Source organism: Schistocerca americana, chromosome 6 (genome assembly GCF_021461395.2).
Source record: "Schistocerca americana isolate TAMUIC-IGC-003095 chromosome 6, iqSchAmer2.1, whole genome shotgun sequence".
Classification (NCBI taxonomy): Eukaryota; Metazoa; Arthropoda; class Insecta; order Orthoptera; family Acrididae; genus Schistocerca; species Schistocerca americana.
Window position 1 is genome coordinate 182,053,288 of NC_060124.1, and position 24,512 is coordinate 182,077,799.

General features: G+C 43.5%; 1 protein-coding gene across 1 annotated transcript in view; it reads right to left on the reverse strand.

The window, feature by feature from the left end:
* Positions 1-260: 260 nt before the first annotated feature.
* Positions 261-24,512, reverse strand: part of LOC124620036 (60S ribosomal protein L22-like) — a 79,920-nt gene continuing 55,668 nt past the window's right edge. Inside the window, exon 2 of the mRNA XM_047146702.1 lies at positions 261-512. Coding sequence (XP_047002658.1) covers positions 261-512 — 252 coding nt within the window. The remainder of the gene's footprint in view (positions 513-24,512) is intronic.

The following is a 24,512-nucleotide window of genomic DNA, read 5'->3' on the forward strand; positions in this document are numbered from 1 at the left end:
GCCGCTGGGCTGGAGAAGGCCTCTGGAGCCCGGAGCGTGGTCGATTTTTCCTGCGGGGCGCGCGATCCGTCCGGCCGGCGCCAGTGAATTTGTCACGCGGGTTGACACGCGCGCGCGCCCCCCAGCACCGCCGGCCGCCGTCCACTGTGCGCGCAGGGCACACGTTTTTCTTTTCTTTTTTCCGCGTGCATTGTGCGGTCGACCCCAGCGCGGCCGCGCGCCACTTCTTCGCGGCCCGCACCGGACGCGACTGGCCGCTATTATGCGCGGCCGGCCGCCGCGTTTGATGGATGCTGGCGCCGAGTGGCGTTCCGTGTCGCGCTGTCGCCGCCGCCGCCGGCCGTCGATACTGCCGGCGCTGCTGCACTGGCCTGGACCTCGCCGCACCGCACCGCACAGCACTGACCCTCGCTGCTGTCGGAGGCCACACAATAATAGCGCGCGCCGGGCTCAGGTCGGGGAGGGGCAAGCGAGGGCAGCGCTGGGCCAGGGGATGCGCCGCTGGCCGCCGGCTGCGAGTGAATGTTTCAGGCCGACCAGCCGCTGCGTCACGGGGAGGCACAGTCGTCACTTCACTGCACTCGCCTCTAGGGAACGAAATATACACTACTGGCCATTAAAATTCCTACACCACGAAGATGACGTGCTACAGACGCGAAATTTAACCGACAGGAAGAAGATGCTGTGATATGCAAATGATTAGCCTTTCAGAGCATTCACACAAGGTTCGCGCCGGTGGCGACACGTACAACGTGCTGACATGAGGAAAGTTTCCAACCGATTTCTCATACGCAAACAGCAGTTGACCGGCGTTGCCTGGTGAAACGTTGTTGTGATGCCTCGTGTGAGGAGGAGAAGTGCGTACCATCACGTTTCCGACTTTGATAAAGGTCGGTTTATCGTACCGCAACACTGCTGCTCGCGTTGGTCGAGATCCAATGACTGTCAGCAGAATATGGAATCGGTGGGTTCACGAGGGTAATGTGGAACGCCGTTCTGGATCCCAACGGCCTAGTATCGTTAGCAGTCGAGATGACAGGCATCTTACCCGCATGGCTGGAAAGGATCGTGCAGCCACGTCTCGATCCCTGAGTCAACAGATGAGGACGTTTGCAAGACAACAACCGTCTGCACGAACAATTCGACGACGTCTGCAGCAGCATGGACTGTCAGCTCCGAGACCATGGCTAGCTGCGGTTACGCTTGACGCTGCATCACAGACAGGAACGCCTGCGATGATGTACTCAATGACGAACCTGGGTGCACGAATGGCAAAACTTGATTTTTTCGGATGAATCCAGGTTCTGTTTGCAGCATCGTGATCGTCGCATCCGTGTTTGGGGACATCGCGGTGAACGCACATTGGAAGCGTGTATTCGTCATCGCCATACTGGCGTATCACCCGGCGTGATGGTATGGGGTGCCATTGGTTACACATCTCAGTCACCTCTTGTTGGCATTAACGGCACTTTGAACAGTGGATGTTACATTTCAGATGTGTTACGACCCGTGGCTCTACCCTTCATTCGATCAGTGCGAAACCCTAAATTTCAACAGGATAATGCACGACCGCATGTTGCAGGTCCTGTACGGGGTTTTCTGGATACAGAAAATGTTCGACTGCTGCCCTGGGCAGTACATTCTCCAGTTCTCTCACCAGTTGAAAACGTCTGGTCAAGGGTGGCCGAGCTACTGGCTCGTCACAATCCGCCAGTCAGTACTCATCTTGAACTGTGGTGTCGTGTTGAAGCTGGTTTGGCAGCTGTACCTGTACACGCCATCCAAGCTCTGTTTGACTCAATGCCTAGGCGTATCAAGGCCGTTATTACGGCCAGAGGTGGTTGTTCTGGGTAGTGATTTCTCAGGATCTATGCACCCACATTGCGTGAAAATGTAATCACATGTCAGTTCTAGTATAATATTTTTCTGCAACGAATACCCGTTTATCATCTGCATTTCTTCTTGGTGTAGTATTTTTAATGGCCAGTAGTTAAGTTACAGACTCCATTTTGAAACTGTTCTGCAGCTACCCTGTCTGTCTGAAGTGACGGAAACTTGGCGCGCTCACTCAGGAGACTTTAGATAATACATACGTAACGTTTCGCATTCGTGACATTGTTTTCGGCTGAGAAAGAAAAAATGCAGTGCATTACTGTCTGGGCAACCCTCGTAAATGATTACAGCTACAAATCTCTGCCATTGGTGGAACGGTCACCACAGTGCACCAGACGTTTCCGTGTTCAGTGTTGTTATCTGTCGTGGTGCGGAATATAAGAGGTGTGAGCAGCGTCGCATGTTGAGCCATCTCTCTGAAGCACACGAAGGTGAAATGTTACCTCTAGTGGGGGAGTGTTATCAGCTCCTGACAGAGTTTGAAAGCGGCTTCATTGTGGGTTTACATTTGGCTTGCTGGTCTAATCGAATAATGCTGGGGCATTCGGATGCAGCAATTTCCCAATCATGAACTACGTGGAAACGTGAAGGCAGGAGCACTGATGGTCAAGGCTATGGTCGATCAGATGTGACCACCACAAGGGAGCATCGCCATATTGATCACCAAGCACTCTCTAGCCCGTTCATACCTGCGCCTGCCATTGGAGAGCAACTGACTGCCTCTGTGACATCCCTCACAGTGATCACAGAGTAGCAGCCTGGCTAAACAGTAAACGTACCATCTGTAGCCTGCCGTTAACACCACAACACAAACGGCCGACTTTGCCGAGGTGGCGTGATCTGCAAGCAAGGGATGCTGATGAATGGCGTCGCCTAACCTTGAGTGACGGATCGCGGCTCTATACTACCCTGATCTCCATCGTCCGTGAGTAAGGCAGCGACCCGGTGAAAGGTCCCAGTCGTCAAATATTTCAAAAAAGCACGGCCGTGTTACTTCTGGCGTCGTAGTGATTCGATGTCCGTGCTGAAGGAACCCGACAGCAAAACTGTACATCACGGGACATCCTGCACTCTCACGTGTTACCTCTCATGTGACATTATCCTGGTGCCTTTTTCAACAGGGCAATACAAGTCCATAAGTAGCACATGTTTCTACAAACTGTCTGCGTGACCTCTGTGAGCCACATCTGTCTCCATTAGAAAGTTTGTATGTAGGACCAGCTTGGGGTCCACTCCGTCCCAGTTCCAGTACACGAGAAATCGAGGACCATTTACTACAGACACCGTCCAGTCTGCCTCAGAAGAGGACACAATGCCTTTATAACAGCCTGTAGGGTGGCAGAATAAATGAAGGTCAGATTCGCACCTTACAGGAGAGTTTCTGCTGTAAAATTCAGCAAAGGTGTAATTTTTTAGGAATTTCAGCGGAAGAGAGCGGCCTAGCAGACGACAGCTCATCACAGCTTAAGGTAAATACAGTGTGCAGAGGCGTAAACTTGTTGGTTCATCAGCTTGCATCCACTGTAAACACGAGCGACCTTGGATAATCTTTTGCTCAATTTGTCATATGACTAACCATCCACAGTAGACTTGATTGCCATCCTAAACATAGTACTGAACTTTGAACTGGAATCGGATGATTTTCGTAGTACTGACCAACATCATAACGTAAGTGTAGGAAAATTTTGTAAAGAAACATCTAGTTAAACTTTAATATTGTCATGTTTAGGATAATTTAACCTTCTGAGAGTTAATATGTAATGTTATTGTGTTTAGGGTTATTTCACTTTTTGATGTTGACGAGATGCGTTATCCTGACAACTTTTTTTTTTTTTTGGTCACATTGAAAACTCTGTAAAAGCATGTATTTTTGCGCTAATATTGCAACGTTAAACATGTCATTTCAACTTACACAGTTGTCTTCAGTCCTAGAATAAGTAAACCAAAAATATTGCACCTTGCAAGCCTTTCCCAATCGAATCAGTGTAGCGTCGAATTGATAAGTGAGGCCAGATAGGCAGGTACTCTGTAAATCTTATTCTATTTTCTAATCACTGAAATATCATTTATCCTCTTAACTAGTGAAGCTCCATTTCTTTTCCTCCTCCCCTTCTATGTGCTTCACCTTTTTCTCAGGCAGTCTACTTGGCGAAGAGCTGCCAATTGCGAGAATTATCGCACAATCAACTTAACGGTTCATGCATACAAGTTGCTGACAAGAATAATATACAGAAGAATGGAAAAGAAAATTGAGAATGTGTTAGATGACGATCAGTTTGGTTTTAGGAAAGGAAAAGACACTAGAGAGGCAATTGCGACGTTTCGGTTGATAATGGAAGCACGACTAAAGAACAATCAAGACACGTTCATAAGATTCGTCGACCTGGAAAAAGCGCTCTACAATGTAAAATGGTGCAAGATGTATGAAATTCTGAGAAAAGAGAGAGACGGGTAATATACGATATGAACAAGAGACAAGACGGAATAACAAGACTGGATAACCGAGAACGAAGTGCTCGGATTAAAAAGGGAAGTATTCTTCCGGTCCTACTGTTCAATCTGTACATTGAAGAAGCGACTATGGATATAAAAGATAGATTCAGGAGTGTAATTAAAATTCAAGGTATAAAGATATCTATGATACGATTCACCGATGAAATTGCTATCCTGTGTGGAAGTGAAGAAGAATTACGTGATCTGGCGAATGGAATGAACAGTTTATTGAGAACAGAATATGGACTGTGAGTTAATCGAAGAAAGACTAAACTAATGAGAAGTAGTAGAAATGAGAACAGTGAGAAACTTAACTTCAGGATTGGTGATCAGAAAGTAGATGAAATTAAGGAATTCTACTGCCTAGACAGCAAAATAAACAATGAGGACAAAGCAAGGGAGGCATCTAAAGCAGACTAGCACTGCTAGAAAGGGCGTTCCTGTCCAAGAGAAGTCTACTAGTATCAAACGTAGGCCTTAATTTGAGGTAGAAATTTCTAAGAATGTACGTTTGGAACACAACATTGTATGTTAGTGAAACTTGGACTGTGGGGACACCGGAACAGAAGAAAATTGAAGCATTTGGGATGTGATGCTACAGACGAATGCTGAAAATTGGGTTGACTAATAAGGTATGGAATGAGGAAGTTCTGAGAAGAATCGGAGACGAAAGGAATATGTGCAAAATACCAAATACTGACAAGAAGAAGAGACAATATGACGACGTGTGTTAAGACATCAGGTAATGACTTCCTTGGTACTAGATGGAGCTGTAAAAGGCAAAAACTGTAGAGGAAGACAGAGATTGGAATACTTTCAGCAAATTATTAAGGACGTATGTTGCTACTCTGAGATGAGGAGGTTGGCACAGGACAGGAATTCGTGGCGGACCGCATCAAATCAGTCAGAAGACTGTCTAAAGTCTTGGGGATTTTGCAAGAGTTACTAGTAAAAGCTTAAAATAAATAAGTTCTGTCAAACAGGCCAAATAACTCTAGAGATGAAAAATCATCGTACCTCTCCTGTTACATACCATTCTATAAATGCGCTTTCATTTCATCGTTGACATTTGAAAAGGATGGTGCAATAGAGAGACGTTTTAGACTTGCGTTACATATCACGTGCGTAATCGCTGCGCTGTTCCCCGCTATCTATGCACTGACATAATTTCTTCGCTTGTCCGCTGCATGCAGTGTCTTTCAAAAACACTCATCCGAGTTCATAAAATTACATATACACGAAAGAAGATGGAAACTTGTGGTGAATCTTCACTTACGCGTCGAAACTAAAAAATTTTTTTGGCGTCAGCTGTAAGTTGCCGATTCCAGTGAAGGACAGTGGAGATATCTCCTTCGTTCATTAACGACCCTGCGTCCAGTTGAGATGTTGATAACACTACAACAAAAGACGTTTTGCGTTCTCCGTTTCAGCAGCTGCAGTTTCGATATAACTGCGCTGCGTGAATTTCGTGAGAGAACAATACTGCTGCTCCTACAGCGTAAGGGGCGAATGGGTCTCTCTGGTCTCAAGGTATGATATTTTTGTGGTGTTTGTGAGAGACTCCGCCTTCGTGCTTTTCAACAACTTTGGGCAAACTGCGGCTCGCAAAAGTGTGGGGCGAGTTCGATTATAGTCTACAGTGCGTGCGGTGGAGGGCACATCAACGTTAGTGGAAGGTAAATCAACAACACTTTGGTCCTAACGTAACTTAAAAACTTTACTCTAGGTTGTTCACGCACGCATGGAAAAGATGTAACCTTGTAAAATCAGATGGTTTATTTTAAAAATTAGACCTGTAAGTTGGAAATTCTCACGACTTTATATTATCGCTTAATAACACAGTCTTGTTAATCAGAGCGCTTGAACCTAATAAAAACCACGGAAATATTAGCTGCGGTATATAACTATAAACATTATACTTACAATAAATCCCAGTTTCGGAAAAATTCTCGACGCATAAATAAAGTTGCTTTGCAAAAATAAGAGATACGAGTGCGAAATGTAAATAAACAAGCCTACAGCTAATTACCTATACAAGCTGGAAGGAACAATAATGAATTGAATGAATTAAGGTTACTGGGTCCAAGCTAAGAACACAATTCACAAATAAAACACAAATGAGAGCTGACGTAAGACACCCAAAAAAATGGTTCAAACGGTTCTAAGCACTATGGGACTTAACATCTGAGGTCATCAGTCCCTTACACTTAGAACTAATTAAACCTAACTAACCTAAGGACATCACCCACATCCATGCCCGAGGCAGGATTCGAATCTGCGACAGTAGCAGCACCGCGGTTCCGGACTGAAGCGCCTAGAACCGCTCGGCCACAGCGGCCGCCTAAGACACCCAAAATCTAATTCTAATTCTGACAGTCAGTTACAGATGGCAAGAATGAGACAATTTAAACAACACAGAAAATTCAACATGATGGTGGTCTAAGAACGAGACAGACAAATTCAGCTAATTCAAAATACTACACCACCAGATTAGATATACGCAAGACTAATCAGTATAATGTCACTTAATCAATTACTTGTAATCAGCTGGAAATTTGGTTAAACTACCTCACTGTCAGCAGGGTGTAAGGAATCTTGCCTCTTCAGAACTTTTATGCTGCAATTGAAATGATCCATTCAGTATAAATTTCGGCCTAAGTTAATTTTTATACTTAAATTATATATTCCACATCTAAAGATAATTTTTGATATATTTGGTAACCAAAACACCATTTTTCTGATAATATAATTTTACTTTACATCTAGATCCATTTAGCAGCATATATCTTGAACCGCGAAAATTAGTAAGCACGATTGTTAACTTAAATGAGTTGCTTAAATGAGTTACAAAACCACTTTACAATGAAACTAATATTATTATACTTTTGTTATCATGCAAACAAATTTTCTGTTTTAATTTTTAAGTTTTCTACTTTTACTGTCGATAATTCAATTGACAGTTCTACAAAGACAGGAATCTGATAGTTTTTATACAGCCAAATTTGCAACATTCATTATTAATTACTTGGCGCATAATTTTAGACATAAAATAATTATTTCTAGAAAACATTACGTAAATTATACCTAAAAAGTAATTTCAGTTAAGACAATCGTGATAAAATTCATTTGAATTACATCCTGTTCTAGAGGAATCTGGAAGCTATGTACGTAAAACTTACGGAAATTTTAGACGCCAGACGTGTCATGGTAGTTTCAGTTGTCGAGGTTGGCCAATGTAACTATTAAGTTCTTTGCGTTCAGCTGAAATGTTGCACAACGCATTTACTTAAGGAGCGGTGTGGCAGAAAGTGTCAAGACTTTATGAATAAATACCGACGATGTCAAAAAGCAACAAAATTGCAACGACTTTTACTGAAACAAAAACGCATGGGTATATTAACTGGAAAAAATAAACAGTAACAGACACCCTAGACAGCCATAGCAAGATAAGCAGGAATTCTCCGCTAATACAGTGTTTGTGCCCTTGTGAAATTATGTAAACATTGACAACACTATAATAGTTAGCGCAACGTAGGATGTTTACTTTCTGTAAGTCTAGGAACATTTTGATAGTAAATGATACGTAAAATTACGCTTGGATGCTGTAGTAAGGTGCTTGTTAAAATTAATTTTATATCGTGCTGACTCATAATCTTTGAATTTGTTATACTTTATTGCTGCAAAAATTCTAAATGCAAATCTTAATATCAAACGCTGAAACAATTCGGACATTTCAAACTTCTGTTTTTGAGAGGTTTCGGAGTAATGTTGCGTTAATTCGTCCAACAGCTAATCGACGGCAAGCCAATGATAACCCATCCTATGGTGCATTCTGTTTCCAAGTAAACAATGTTAAGTACTCACCGACGAATTTTTAAGAGTAAAATTGTGGATAGAATATTCATTTTAAAGATACGTCGTCAGTGTAAATATATTTGAAACCAATGGCTAATGTGAATAAAGAAATGACATTACGTGTACTTGAAATATCTTGCTTATGAGTTTTTATTGAAACATTACCACTCAGTTTCTCGAAAAAAACCTTTGTCCCTTACCATTGTTTGCAGCGGAGATCTTCACATAGTCTTGTGATATCGGATGCATACTTCTGAAACGTCCTCTATTTATATCCAATACGCTAAAGTCAGGACACTGTTGAAGTTACGGGCATATTTACATCTGCGATTATTACATGATTTATTATTATTGTTATTACTATTATTATTATTATTATTATATTTTCACTATGTTCGACTTGCGGCGCAGCGGCGTTAAGAAAGTTCGCTAGCACTGAGTGAAGCAAGTTGCAAACTAATGTACACCTACCTCAGTACGGCGTTCGTTCACCATCAGTTGCTCTGTATTCGTAGGTACTATTTAGACGATGTTAAAAGCAGCGTTGAAGAAAACCATCGTCCATACTTACGACTGCATAGTCCGCGTAACTCAGGTAACAAAATAAACCTGTAAATCTCTAGTAATAACGGACAAAAGCGGATGCTTCCTTCCTTCATTGAAAATGTACGCTTCCCGATACTAATGTTTTTTATTGTCTTTTAGTTATGGTGTCAACAAGCCCACATTTACATCGATAGCACAGCTACTACTAGTTCATGCAGCTTATATCACACGCAAGACAGTCAGAAATGTACTAAGTCCAACCCGAAATATTACGAGATTAATACAGTCAATACTCTGCTACGAAATGAGTTTCACACTCGGTCCTTTTCAGTGGATTCTTCAAAGGAAGATGCCAGCCAAAAAATGTTATGTGAATGCATACTAAACACGCAACGTACAATTCTTCACACAGGCCGATAGTTTCACACGCGGTTTTCTCTACAACGAACACTCCGAAATATCCCAAACTTCACAGAGCCGTCCGTAAATGCATCTGCTTGCACGGCGATATAAACCGAACGCGAAATAACAGTCGCTTCTTCACTTTACAAATAACTTTTTCGGACACGTCTAACATGACTTTCTCGTCCGGCAGCTAGTCCACGACTGTCTGAATGCCGTTGCTTTCAGGGCATATAACTCATTCCAATGCGCGGGAAAGACTTTACTCTGGTTGGTTGATCAAAACGAACAGCCAATCAGATCAATCTTTCAAGATCATATTCGCACTTAAACTGTTTTACTACAATCAACATTCGCAGATGCATTTACGGCATTTCATGCTGCAGATATTAACAAAATGTTCCACCAATCAAAACCAAACGAAAACTAAGAGAGAACTATGCTTGAAGTATACTTTAGAACTGATTATCCTCTTATTACCTTTCTGGCCGCCGTATTACAAAAGCAAACACTCGTAGACATACGTCATCCGCCAGTTAGAGGGATTTACAGTTTTCATGACATCCTAGTGACATAACACTTGCTAGTTACATAAGGTGTAACACAATACAGAATTTAAATCTGACGTATGTCCCACATACACACTCACATTCACTGTCATTTACTCCCACCCTAACACAGAATATAAGTATTTACTTTTAAACTGCTATTTTCATTAAGATAGAAAAATTATCGAAAGTTTAGAATTGAAAATCCTTATAAAATAAATCAGCACAATGAGACTACTATTACTGTTTTCAAATAACAAAAATAATATAAACTGTTATTGTTCCTATCTGAATTTACTTTCTTAAGTGTCGGTTAAGTACTTTTTAATGTTTTTTTTTATATATCCGAAACTATTATGGTTAGGGGTATCAAATGATGACACAAAGTTCGTCTGATAACAAAAGATCATGTATCAAATTTGGAATAAAACAGATAAAATTTAACGTAGTTATTTAGTTTCTTATATGAGGTAAATAAGTGATTTTAGTTCGTGCCACAGTGGGCATTCTCGCGGTCCGCATTAGCGCTATGACGCATACGGCAGGCCACAAGTCGGCTGCCGCCGAACGCTACTATACTGCCGGTTTCCAAACAGATTGACAAAAATGGTTCAAATGGCTCTGAGCACTATGGGACTTAACTTATGAGGTCATCAGTCCCCTAGAACTTAGAACTACTTAATCCTAACTAACCTAAGGACATCACACACATCCATGCCCGAAGAAGGATTCGAACTTGCGACCGTAGCGGTCGCGTGGTTCCAAACTGCAGCGCCTAGAAACGCTCGGCCACCCTGGCCGGCAAACAGCTTTTCATAACAAAACTTACTGCAAAAATCTGCAGTCGCGTAATAGCTGCGACGCTACAGACTCACAAAGCGTTCTCCGTCTTCGGTGCTTTTGGAAAAGAAGTTTATATTCATTAATTATAAGAAAATTGCTTTACATAGTCCACATTCTTTTAATTCGATTTTCGTCAGTGCAGCTGTCCAACTCTTGAAACTGACATGATTAGCCGGCCAGTGTAGCAGTGCGGTTCTAGGCGCTTCAGTCTGGAACCGCGTGACCGCTACGGTCGCAGGTTCGAATCCTGCCTCGGGCATGGATGTGTGTGATGTCCTTAGGTTAGTTAGGTTTAAGTAGTTCTAAGTTCTAGGGGACTGATGACCACAGATGTTAAGTCCCATAGTGCTCAGAGCCAGTTTTTGACATGATTAACAGTAGCCGGCCGGTGTGGCCGTGCGGTTCTAGGCGCTTCAGTCTGGAACCGCGTGACCGCTACTCTCGGGGACTGATGACCTCAGAAGTTAAGTCGCATAGTGCTCAGAGCCATTTGAACCATTTTTTGATTAATAGCAGCACAGAACGAGATTTCCTGCGTCCTTTATTTCCAGAATCCACTTTCTTTGCCTGGCAACATACCAGTGGCAGTTGCTCAGTAAGAGCACAAGTGCGTGTGAACATCCTAACTTTCGACACCTTGCGGATTTGTTATTTTTCTTTGAATGCTATTAGACGTAAAATAGATACTGCAGTCTGAAAGATAAGGCACTTAAATTTACACTTAATCTACTGTGCCGCTGCTCCTCTAGATTCTGTGATCCTGGCGACAGGATAGTGAGCACACCTACAGTTGTGCACGTTTTAAGGAGCCTTTGCGCATGCGCGATTCGCGTGATACAAACAGATTTGATAACGTGCACAGATCACGTTGTGCACATCTAGCCCTTGCTGGTTAACTAGATGTTTACGTCAGTGCCACCAGGTGGCAGGACACTGCAGCAAATTTTTATACCCGTTCGCTCGGCATAAATAGTGCTAGATGACAGTACACTTCTCAGATACGCTAATTCGCTCACTACATACACTATGTGATCAAAAGAATCCGGTCACTCCCAAAAACGTACGTTTTTCATATTAGGTGCATTGTCCTGCCACCTACTGCCAGGTATTCCATATCACCGACCTCAGTAGTCATTAGACATCGTGAGAGAGCAGAATGGGGCGCTCCGCAGCACTCACGTATTTCGAACGTGGTCAGCTGATTGGATGTCACTTGTGTCACATGTCTGTATGCGAGATTTCCACACTCCTAAACATCCCTTGGTCTAGTGTTTCCGATGTGATAGTGAAGCTGAAACGTGAAGGGACACGTACCGCACAAAAGCGTACAGGTCGACCTCGTCTGTTGACTGACAGAGACCGACGAAAGTTGAAGGGGGAAGTAATGTTTAACATGCAGATATCTACCCAGACCATCACACAGGAATTCCAAACAGCATGAGGATCCACTGCAAGTACTATGACAGTTAGGCGGGAGGTGAGAAAACTTGGATTTCATGCTCGAGCGGCTGCTCATAAGCCACACATCACGCCGGTAAATGCCAAACGACGCCTCGCTTGGTGTAAGAAGCGAAAAACATTAGACGATTGAACAGTGGAGAAACGTTGTGTGGAGTGACGAATGAAGGTACACAATGTGGCGATCGGATGGCAGGGTGTGGGTATGGTGAATGCCCGGTGAACGTAATCTGCCAGCGTGTGTAGTGGCAAGAATAAAAGTCGGAGACGGTAGTATTATGGTGTTTTTCATGGAGGGGGCTTGCACCCCTTGTTATTTTGCATGGCACTATTACAGCACAGGCCTACATTGATGCTTTAAGCACCTTCTTGCTTCCCACTGTTGAAGAGCAATTCGGGGATGGTGATTGCATCTTGCAACACGATCGAGCACCTGTACATAATGCGCGGCCTGTGGCGGGTTGGTTACACGACAATAACATTCCTGTAATGGACTGGCCTGCACAAACTCCTGACCTGAATCCTACAGAACACCTCTGGGATGTTTTGGAACGCCGACTTCGTGCCAGGCCTCACCGGCCGGTATCGATACCTCTTCCCGGTGCAGCACTCCGTGAAGAATGGACTGCCATTCCCCAAGAAACCTTCCGGCGCCTGATTGAACGTATGCCTGAGAGAATGGAAGCTGTCTTCAAGGGTGGGCCTACACCATTTTGAATACCAGCTTTAGCGATGGAGGACGCCACGAACTTGTAAGTCATTTTCAGCCATGTGTCCCGATACTTTTGATCACATAGTGTAGTAACATTAGTTCCGACGCCAGTATACGTTAAAGTTGTACTGACAGTAAAACTATTTTATCGGTTTCTGAGCCGGCCGCTGTGGACGAGCGGTTCTAGGCGCTTCAGTCTGGAACCGCGCGACCGCTACGGTCGCAGGTTCGAATCCTGCCTCGGGCATGGATGTGTGTGATGTCGGTCCTTAGGTTAGTTACGTTTAAATAGTTCTGAATTCTAGAGGACTGATAACCTCAGATGTTGAGTCCCATAGTGCTCAGAGCCATTTTTGGGTTTCTGAATGAGTTGTAGTATATTAAGTTATGAATTTCGTCGTACAGTAATCGATTTGAGGCGCTGAGAATCCTAAGGACCTAAAGCACATCACCATCGATTGTGAGGTTGTAGCATTTATCCATGCTTCTGAAACTCGTATACTGATCTTATGTTGAGTCAGGTTTATCTGTGGTGTAGGCCCACACTGTTTGTATGAAAATTCAAGAGACTCTCTATGTCTGGTTTCTCTGAAATTCACTTTAATGTGGGAACGACGGCGGTGTGCTTTAGACCCTTATGGATCTCAGCACCTCATTTGCATTCTAGTTGGTACCGTTTGTGTTTGAAATTTGTTCTTTATTGTGCGGGAATCGGCTTTCGTGTGCAGTGTAAAAATGAACTATGGTGAATTTATTTTAAATGCTAACAGAAAAGTAAAGCTGTGAGGACAGGTGGCGACTGGTGCTTGTGTGGTTCAGTCGGTAAAGCAATTGCTCGCTAAAGGGAAAGGGCCCGCTTTCATGTCTCGGTCCGGCACACAGCTTAAATCTGCCAGGACGTTTCATATCAGCGCACACTCCACTACAGAGTGAAAATCTCATTCTGGGAACAGAAAAATAAATTACCAGGAAAAGTTAGCCGCAAAGGAAGTACGGTTTCCGAGAACAGACCCTTTGATTGAGAGGGTTACGAAATCAAATAAGAGTGACAACAAGCGCACATTCATCAAGGAAGAGTACAGTTAGCAAAAGTTTTTCTGTGGGTGCAGCGCAAGAATATCTGATTTTCAGATTCGTGGACTAATAAGTCTGTTAGGGATCTTGTATATACGTATGAAAAATTGGAGAAGCACGGAAACTCTCATTTGTATATATGAAGATGGTGTCTGTTCTCTGGGACATGTCCCAGAGAACAGACACCATCTTCATATATATATATATAGTTAAGTCTCACCGGCCATTTGACCATCTTTTGTGCGGATGCACACACATTGCCCGAACTCTTACGGGAATTGGTAAAGCCGCTAGTAATGAGTGCAGTGGGCAGGGGCACTAGGAGTATATTGTGGGACAATAAATTGGAAATGTGGGTCTCACGGGAGGCGTGCCAGAGGTAAGTCCCTGCAGTCGCATTATCTTCTGTGTCCTCGGTGGCTCAGATTAGCCGGCACGGTAGCTCAGCGTGTCCGATCAGCGAGCCGGTTGGCCTCTAATAAAAAACTGAGTGGAAGGATCAATCACCGAACTTGAACAGGATGTCTTGCGACGTCCGCAACGACCAAACACAACGATAAAAAAAAAGAAAAAAAATGGATAGAGCGTCTGCATGCAAGCAAGACGTCCCGGGTTCGAGTCCCCGTCGGGGCACACATTTTGAACTGTCCCCGTTGAGGTATATCAGCCAGTGGATGCATTTCATTGTTGGTTTAATTGTAATTTAACTCTCATTTATACAAAAATGCGAAACAGAGAGATGCGAAATCTTACACATTATTTCGTTATCGCCATTATCTGTACTTAATTATGTACGAAGCAACAAAAATCCACAAGAACAATTCTTTCTTTTGTCAGATAAGTTTTGCGTCTTATTATTACTATTAGCGTTGTTGTTATTGTTGGCTGTACCTGTAGCTGTATTAAATTTCACGTTTTCAAATTTATCTGAATCTAAAAATCTGGGAACATCCAGAATGTATATTCAAGAGTCGTCACTGCAATATACCATTTTCCATCTCTTCTGCCTTTCGGAACAATCATCAAAAGCGTTGCCAGCCTAACGCCTGTTGACAGTGCGGTGGTTTAATCAGTTTTTCAGGTACTGTGACTGATCCAGTGGTATTAAGTACCCTGGCTCTGGCGGTACTCGTCAGCTGGTGCAGTGGGAGAGCAGCGGGAGCAGCGCGGAACCAGCCGGCATCCGCCTGCCGCAGATGGATCCCCCCCACCCCCACACCCCTCTGCGTGCGCCGGACAGAGTGGCGGCTGCAAGGCGTATCATTGGCCGACCGCGCGCGCGATACGATATCTTACAGTGGCAACCCGATTGAATTCCCCCTCTCGGGCGCAACAGCCAACGGCCGGACGCAGCCAGGCCTATCGGTCGCTCGCTTAACCTCCCTGAACGGATTTTATTCTCCGTCAGCAGAGGCTATCATTCCCTCTCCACGGCGTGCTCTCCGAGTTTCCGTTTACTGCAGACGCGTGCCGCTACTTACAAGCATTCACTAACTTTTCATTTTCAAGACGGAAAATTATGGAACTGATTCGAAACGAATTGAATTGTTATTGGCAAATATTATCGAAAAAGATTTTTATTTCCTTAATGAAGGAATAACATTTCTAAATTTAAACGTAGTGTCAGTGGACTACACTTCATTACACAAACCATCAAAATGGTTCAAATGGCTCTGAGCACTATGGGACTTAACTGCTGAGGTCATCAGTCCCCTAGAACTTGGAACTACTTAAACCTAACTAACCTAAAGACATCACACACATCTATGCCCGAGGCAGGATTCGAACCTGCGACCGCAGCGGTCGCGCGGTTCCAGACTGTAGAGCCTAGAACCGGTCGGCCACACGGGCCGGCCGCAAACCATCTCACGAAGCGATACTAAGATACATCGTCTGGAAGCTCGTCGTTCTCCATTACGTCTAAGAATCGTTTTGACATTTGAGCGAATGTAGTTGATAATTTTTACAACTTCCTGCTTGATACCGTAGATCATTTATCCTGAGCGATTCACGGTCACGGTGGTGAGGCCAAGTAGACTGTTACATCCAGCCTATATGAACAAAGAGCATGTTCCCAATCACTTCCCTTACATTCCGACCACAGATTCTAACAATTGGTGAAACTAATAATCAAATAACAGCAATCACGGGTCGACTGCATTCGCATTTAGCAAGTGCATAAACTACACTACTGGCCATTAAAATTGCTACACCACGAAGATGACGTGCTACAGACGCGAAATTTAACCGACAGGAAGACGATGCTGTGATAGGCAAATGATTAGCTTTTCAGAGCATTTACGCAAAGTTGGCGCCGGTCGCGACACCTACAACGTCCTGACATAAGAAAGGTTTCCAACCGATTTCTCATCCACAAACAGCAGTTTACCGGCGTTGCCTGGTGAAACGTTGTTGTGATGCCTCGTGTAAGGAGGAGAAATGCGTACCATCACGTTTCCGACTTTGATAAAGATCGGTTTATCGTATCGCAACACTGCTGCTCCCGTTGGTCGAGATCCAATGACTGTCAGCAGACTATGGAATCGGTGGGTTCACGAGGGTAATGTGGAACGCCGTGCTGCATCCCAACGGCCTAGTATCGTTAGCAGTCCAGATGACAGGCATCTCATCGGCATGGCTGTAACGGATCGTGAAGGCACATATCCATCCCTCAGTCAACAGATGAGGACGTTTGCAAGACAACAACCACCTGCACGAACAGTTCCACGACGTTTGCAGCAGCACGGACTATCAGCTCGGAGACCATGGCTGCGGTTACCCTTGACGCTGCATCACAGACAGGAGCGCCTGCGATGGTTTACTCAACGACGAACGTGGGTGCACGAATGGCAAAACGGCAAAACTTCATTTTTTCGGATGAATCCAGTTTCTGTTTACAGCATCTGGATGGTCGCATCCGTGTTTGGCAACATGGCGGTGAACGCACATTGGAAGCGTGTATTCGTCATCGCCATACTGGCGTATCACCCGGCGTGATGGTATGGGGTGCCATTGGTTACACGTCTCGGTCACCTCTTGTTCGCACTGACGGCACTTTGAACAGTGGACGTTACATTTCAGATGTGTTACGACTCGTGGCTCTATCCTTCATTCGATCCCTGCGAAACCCTACATTTCAGAAGGACATGTTGCAGGACATGTACGGATACAGAAAATGTTCGACTGCTGCCCTGGCCAGCACATTCTCCAGATCTCTCACCAATTGAAAACGTCTGGTCAATGGTGGCCGAGCAACTGGCTCGTCACAATACGCCAGTCACTACTCTTGATGAACTGTGGTATCGTGTTGAAGCTGCATGTCCAGCTGTACCTGTACACGCCAACCAAGCTCTGTTTGAGTCAATGCCCAGGCGTATCAGGGCCGTTATTACGATCAGAGATGGTTGTTCTGGGTGGAAGTGGAAAAAATTAGAGACCGACTCAGGAGCATATTCAGACCTCTCGAAACGTAAAGTCCCTTCAAAAGTTAGAGTATTGTAGCGGTCGTTCACGGACCACAGTCTATCACCTACATGATCGAATGTCACTCGTTACCACAGCCAGGTCTGACTCCTTCAACCACAGATTTAAAAGTATCCTCAAATGATAAATTCTCGTAGGGGCCATTCATCGCCCATAACCTGTCAGCCACATGACTGAACAAATTCTATACACACTCAGGTCTGCTTTCTTCAAGAATGAATGGAAAAGCGTGCAGAATCACTCCCATGAGCTCTTCACTCGGAAAGTCCCTGTCTCCACTTGACTCCTGTAGTGTAGTGCTACTGTCTGCTTTTCGATTTGCTGAAGGCCGTCCCCACCATAAAATACATCGTTCCTAAGTTCTATAGACATGATTTGACTCAACTTGACCACTTCCCGGATTAAACTAATATATTACAACAATAGTTAAATAAAGCAGTGTTATAAATATTCAGGCACACTTAGACTATTCACGGTAATTACAAATATCCGTTTGTTCATAAATAAATAATCTAGTGTTCTTGCGCAAGTGTGCTCACGTTAAATGACAACAAATTGTCGTTAAATATTATTTAAACAATTATTTAGGTGTGCGTCTTTTGGCACTATTTTCAAGAGCGGTGTCGGTTAACACATGTGACTGACCATTTCTCAAATGATCAATTCTTACCAGGTTATCAGCCGAGTGGTGGCCTCGTCTTGTCGCAACGTTTCAATGAGTTTCGTATTCATCATCTTCTGGCCAGAAGATGACGGTTACGAAAGTCATTGGCACGTTGCGACAAGACGACGCCGCCACCCGGCTGATAACCCGAGAAGAATTCATCAGTAGAATACGCCAAGAAAGACTACAATCACATATACACCTCTCAAATTACTGTGATTTTTGATGATACAATCACCATTTAAATAAAATTACTGGCAAAATAGTAAATTGTCCATTAAATGGCCACAAATGTATGATTACATGTGAGGTTTTCACGCTGCGCCGACCCTAGTGGCCGTGCGGCTCTAGGCGCTACAGTCTGGAACCGAGCGACCGCTACGATCGCAGGTTCGAATCCTGCCTCGGGCATGGATGTGTGTGATGTCCTTAGGTTAGTTAGGTTTAATTAGTTTAAGTTCTAGGCCGCTGATTACCTCAGAAGTTAAGTCGCATAGTGCTCAGAGCCTTTTTTCACGCTGCATTCATTTGTTGTGTAATTGTTTTGACAAACTTTTGCGTAGTTACAAAGATAGGAGTCACACGTCAAAAACAAACCAGATATAGATGAGTGTTTTTAGGTTCAAAAAATGGTTCAAATGGCTCTGAGCACTATGGGACTCAACTGCTGTGGTCATAAGTCCCCTAGAACTTAGAACTACTTACACCTAACTAACCTAAGGACAGCACACAACACCCAGTCATCACGAGGCAGAGAACATCCCTGACCCCGCCGGGAATCGAACCCGGGAACCCGGGCGCGGGAAGCGAGAACGCTACCGCAAAAATATTTATTCACTGTGAAATATTAACTTCTGTCGTTTTAAAGACATTGAAATATTTTTGTGCCATTGTACGTGCCTCATTTATCTTGAGGTCGTAGATGTATTCACATTTTCTTTAATACTAGACTGTACATTCCCAACAAGCTGTAAGAAGCCCTCTATCAGACTGTCTGACATTCAACCATTTTTGGTGTACTTTCTGCACAAAGGTCATGCAATCTAAAGCTACGCAGATTCGCAGATTTCGTATTTACCCACTACCAGGGACGCTGCTCGTCTGTGCAGCAGAATTCGCCGGTACCGGTCACAGTCGGACCTATCGCGGCGCGCCCTGAACTCTGCGCCTGCTAGCATTCAAGAGTACAACAGTTTCACCTCCCCTCATACCGCCTCCATGCAGCCAAGTCGCTCGTCTCTATTGATACTGCGTTGCATACTCGTACATTGATTACAGCGTGTCGGTGGAGGCAGTTTTTCCGCCGTGCGTGAAATACCCTTTAGGTAAAGGCATACCAAGAGAGAAGTGAACCTTTTCGTCGTGAACAGCAACCTTGTTCTTACGACGTCATATTCTACAAAGTCTTTAGGAACGCCTGAAGGGCAAAAGGGACGTTGTGAGCGCTAGAAGGAAAGTTTGAGACCAAAAGCGAAGGACGACTGCACGTGTTTGCCGGCGAACAACACCGCCACTGTTTATTAGTCTCGGCGCCCTGAGCGGGCCATAACGTGAGCTGTTTGTCTCACTAGTTCTCGGAAGGTCCTACCTTTAACATCGTAGTGGGCGTCTCGCCTTTTGACGCAGAAATAGTACCGCAGCTGTAACGGTAGCACCGGTAGCCTTTAATGACAATCGATGCTAGCGTTATAGCTCTGCGAGGAATTTTGGCAATTGTGACAGTGAGATAACCTAACAGAAACAGAACAGTCAAACTAGGTTTCGTTTCCGAAACACTCCAGCAGAGTACAAACTAACAGTAAACAAGTGGGCCACGGAAGAGACGTTCTCCCAGCACAAAAACAAGTTGTAACATTACATGTTACTATCGGTCGCCAGCCTAATTAGCCACTCTTCTGTCAAGCAATATAATAAAGCAGAAGACAGTGCTAAGCCTAACCTAACCTTCCTTGACACTCACACTAAGCTGTTTCTTTATACCCATTCACACTACAACACAGTAACCTAACCTTGCAGATAAATGTACTACGAAACTGAAAATCAGACAAACAAATGGCGAATGAGATAGCAGACAGTAATCTATCCCTCTCAAGTACACGTAGTTTAAGTGAACTATACTCAACAGTTTATGAACCAATCACCAACACACATGAAACTAGTAGCAATACTGAACAAGAAAGAGCATGAAATGACTCTGATTTAAATCAGGGGGTCTGTTAATGATCATAATCTATAACTTCATTACTTAGTTCAGGGTCTCTGTGTATTAACTAACTTGCTTTACAATAACTAAACTCGGTCTGAAGCAATTAAATAGAATGAAATGTAACTACACTGACTCTGAAGCAGTCTTTGCATTGCTTCATTAACTGACTAACCTACTACATGAGGATCCTTAAGCTTTCATGGCTTGACGAACCATGCTCATTAACAAAATACACAAGTAAGTATGAGAAAAGGTTAGTATTCTTATCAATAATTACTAATTAAGTAAAGCAGAACAAACTATCGTTCTTTCAATCACAAATGTGGTTTGATAAGCTGTTTTTTAACCTATTCAAACATATTTCGCTGTGCAAATGCCAGCCGGCCGATGTGGCCGAGCGGTTCTAGGCGCTTCAGTCTGGAACCGCGCGACCGCTACGGTCGCAGGTTCGAATCCTGCCTCGGGATTGGATGTGTGTGATGAACTTAGGTTAGCTAGGTTTAAGTAGTTCTAAGTTCTAGGGGACTGATGACCTCAGATGTTAAGTCCCATAGTGCTCAGAGCCATTTTAACCATTTTGCAAATGCCAGCAGTACATTAAATTTAAGTTCAAACACTTTTTCATGACATGAACACAGATAAATTTAGTAATTCTGAACAAAGTGAGTAAATGAAACAATTAATAATCTTTTTCATTACCTATTTTTACTATTTTCAGGCAGCTCTTCAAGTAAGACAAGTTATTTACTGAAATTTAAACATTATAGCTCCACACAATAGAAAACAATCATAACTATTTTTACAGCTGCCAAATACGTGTTTCCGTAATACATTAGAGCACTCGAAATTAAATTCACTAGGATAGGATACCTGTCCAGGTTTGTGATTTGTGATAGAGTTTTTAGTCACACCACGATTATTATTAAAATCAACCAAATGTCACAAATACCTGGTCCATTCACAGAGTACCAAATATAAACAATTTAGTGGAAGGCTGGTGGCACTGGCGGGTAATTTGCAGTGGCTGTTAACCTGGCGACGATGCAGTCATGGCAGTACTGTTCGCCTCGCCCTGTTACTGATTTTCTTGGCGTCGTAATTATATCTTTACAGGACCAAAAACCGTGCCATGATAATGGTATTACCAAATGCAGCATCCGAGGTCCATAAACACTGATCTCAAGGTCTTCTGGCCTCAAAACTCCTAGAATATGAGCCTCAATGATCCGCTACAGTTAGCGAGGTGTTAACCACAGCACTGCTCAGCCCAGACTCCTTACCTGTCACAAAGGACGAGTTGCCACTTGCACGCCAACCGCACCTTTTCCATTCCGCCGGGCTACTTCCGTAGCTGTGGGGCTTCCTCACGTATTTTACATCAATCCTACGTTCCCTAACCACGGACCAAGTCATTTACAGTTCGTTATATAACAATCATTCCAGTAGTTATTTAAATCCACAAGCATAATTTAAACAACATCGTTCAAAAGTTCGCATAACTAAAATACGTATACATATTCTAAGAATTTACGTGATAGATACAACATTCTACATACGCAACACTGAAACAGCAGTATCGATACAGATACAAAATAGGTCGAAAATAGGTTTTACATAACAAGCAGCGACAACACGGACGGTAAAGAAATTAGAATACATTATAATGAGCCCGTCTGAACCGTGTCGTTTGCCACGGTTCCTATTTTTCTCTTGGTTTACTCCTGTTTGGAGTTTCCGCGCTTCCCTAGAGGGCGTTGCGGAGCCTCTGCGAACGCGCTGCTAGTGCGCCCGCTGGGAGGAGGCGCTGTCTGCCGTGCCCAGGGCGGAGGAAGCAGTTTAGACGAGTGTTTGGCCCTGGACGACCGTTCTGCACCTGGGCCCTCGGTCCCTCTATGCTAAGTCTGGATGGGCCCAAAAACCCGGGGCGTGAGGACACAAGAGGCCGTAAATCTGTGGACAACGTTTGGTTTCCGTTCATGGGCTGGGGAAGCTATGAAGTCCGTCTGCGGCTGCCAGTAACCTCCGGAAGGTGGTGTCGTCACTGAAAGTAAGATTTTTCATCTAGTTAGTACAACGGACGTCGTCTGGCGGGCCCAATCTCCCGATGTTGTGGGAGCTATTAATAACTGTGTGGCAACGTTTCTCTGCTTCGAGTTTGTGATCGGAAATTGCCTTGCGAGTGTGTTACTACCCCCTTGCATGATCGTGCATTTGTTCGCGACAGTGACTTAAGGCACACGGCGTAAAGAAACAAAAAGAAAAAAAAAATTTTGGCTGTTTGGTTGTTTTCCCATGGACGACGTAGGTCACTGTCTGGATAAGCACGTTGTAAAATGTTAAATAACCTTGTACTGTCTGGCGGAGAGATAGAACCAGTTAATTTTATGGATGTCAGAAATGCGAGATTATGTTAATGTTCGCCAATATTTCTTATTTTAGTACGTAGGCATATTTAACTTTAGTCGTTGTGTATGTATTCTTGTGTTAATGAGTGTAGCCCCCGTGGCATTTAAGTGCTCTATTTAATCATATTTAAGGTAGTGCTAGAGTTCCTATTTGGTAATCCGCGTAGCCACGACTGATGTCGGTTGCTCCGTCTGTCTGAAATGTTGGGCCTGTTGGGTAGAGACCGTTGTTGACTACCTCTCCTCAGCTCCGAAGTCCCGTATTGATACTACGGCGGTAGTTCTGCTGGAATCTCGTTTGCAGAAGATATCAATTCTTGTGAGCACAAATAAAGCTACCTTTGCCTCTGTAATTTTCGTCCGCTGGCCAGCAAGCTTTGGTTAATGATTAAAAATAACCAACTGGTCTTCGTCCAACCTAGTGGCTCGTGTTAGACGCGTCCCCTTTTCAGTTCGGGTAAATGTTTCCTCCTCATGGTGGAGCCATCCTCTTTCCCGAGCCACGCTGGGGTAAGAGTTGCCCGAGTGTCTATTGCCGCTCAATGTTCCAAGAGAATGAAATAAGAGGTTAATTATCTACTCCACCGTTATGCCCAAGAAAGGCGAATTCGAGTATTCTGGATAACCTAAGTATTGAACACTATTAAGATAGTTCTAGGCTTCGAGAAATTCCTGTTTGGTAAAATTTAGCCTTCTGTGTCGGTAACCCGGCGTATTCCACGATACAACATTGTTATAGGACTGAAAGATTTGGTTTTGATAAATTTACTGAGACGTGACTTAATTATTTGCTATTGATGTTAATATATATATATATATATATATATATATATATATATATATATATATATATATATATATATATATACTACTGGCCGCTAAAATTCCTACACCACGAAGATGATGTGCTATAGACGCGAAATTTAACCGACAGCAAGACGTTGCTGTGATATGCAAATGATGCAGTGATGAGACATGCGTACCATCACGTTTCCGACTTTGATAATGGTCGCATTGTTGCCTATCGCGATTCCGGTTTATCGTATCGCGACTTTGATGCTCGCGTCCGTCGAGATCCAATGACTGTTAGCAGAATATGGAATCAGTGTTTACTGGCAAATTATTGAAGATGAGTGTTCCTGAGTAGTGGACCCCTTTTTGAACTAAAGTAAGTGCTTTTAAATCCTTGTGCAGATCATTTTTGTTCCTGGTATTGTATGTATGAACTGAGCTGTTTGTTGGAAAAAGAGATATATTATTTAGGACAAATTTCATTAATGAGTAAATATACTGAGAGGCTGTAGTTAGTATACCCAGTTCTTTGAAGAGGTTTCTACAGGACGTCCGTGAATTTACTCCACAAATAATACGTATTACACGCTTTTGGACTCTGAAAACTTTTGTTTGACTTGAAGAGTTACCCCAAAATATTATACCATATGACATTATGGAATGAAAGTGGGCAAAGTATGCAAGCTTTTTCATTTTTATATCGCCTATGTCTGCTAGCACTCGAATTGCAAATACAGATTTGTTAAGGCGTTTCTGCAGTTCTGTGGTGTGCTCTTCCCAACTGAATTTATTATCAAGTTGTAATCCCAAGAATTTAAGACTGTCAACCTCTTCTATCTGCTCTTCTTCGTATTTTATGCATATGCTGGGTGGAAACCTCTTACACGTTCTGAATTGCATATAGTGAGTCTTTTCGAAGTTTAATGTCAGTGAGTTGGCTTTAAACCATTTATGGTCTTTCTAGAACTACACTTGACATACTATTTATTGCAATACTTGTGTCATCTGCAAACAGAACGAACTCTGCTTCTGGCAGTGTAACTGATGAGAGATCATTAATGTACACAAGAAAAAGCAATGGCCCTGAGATGGATCCCTGTGGGACACCACATGTAATTTCTTCCCATTCTGATGATGA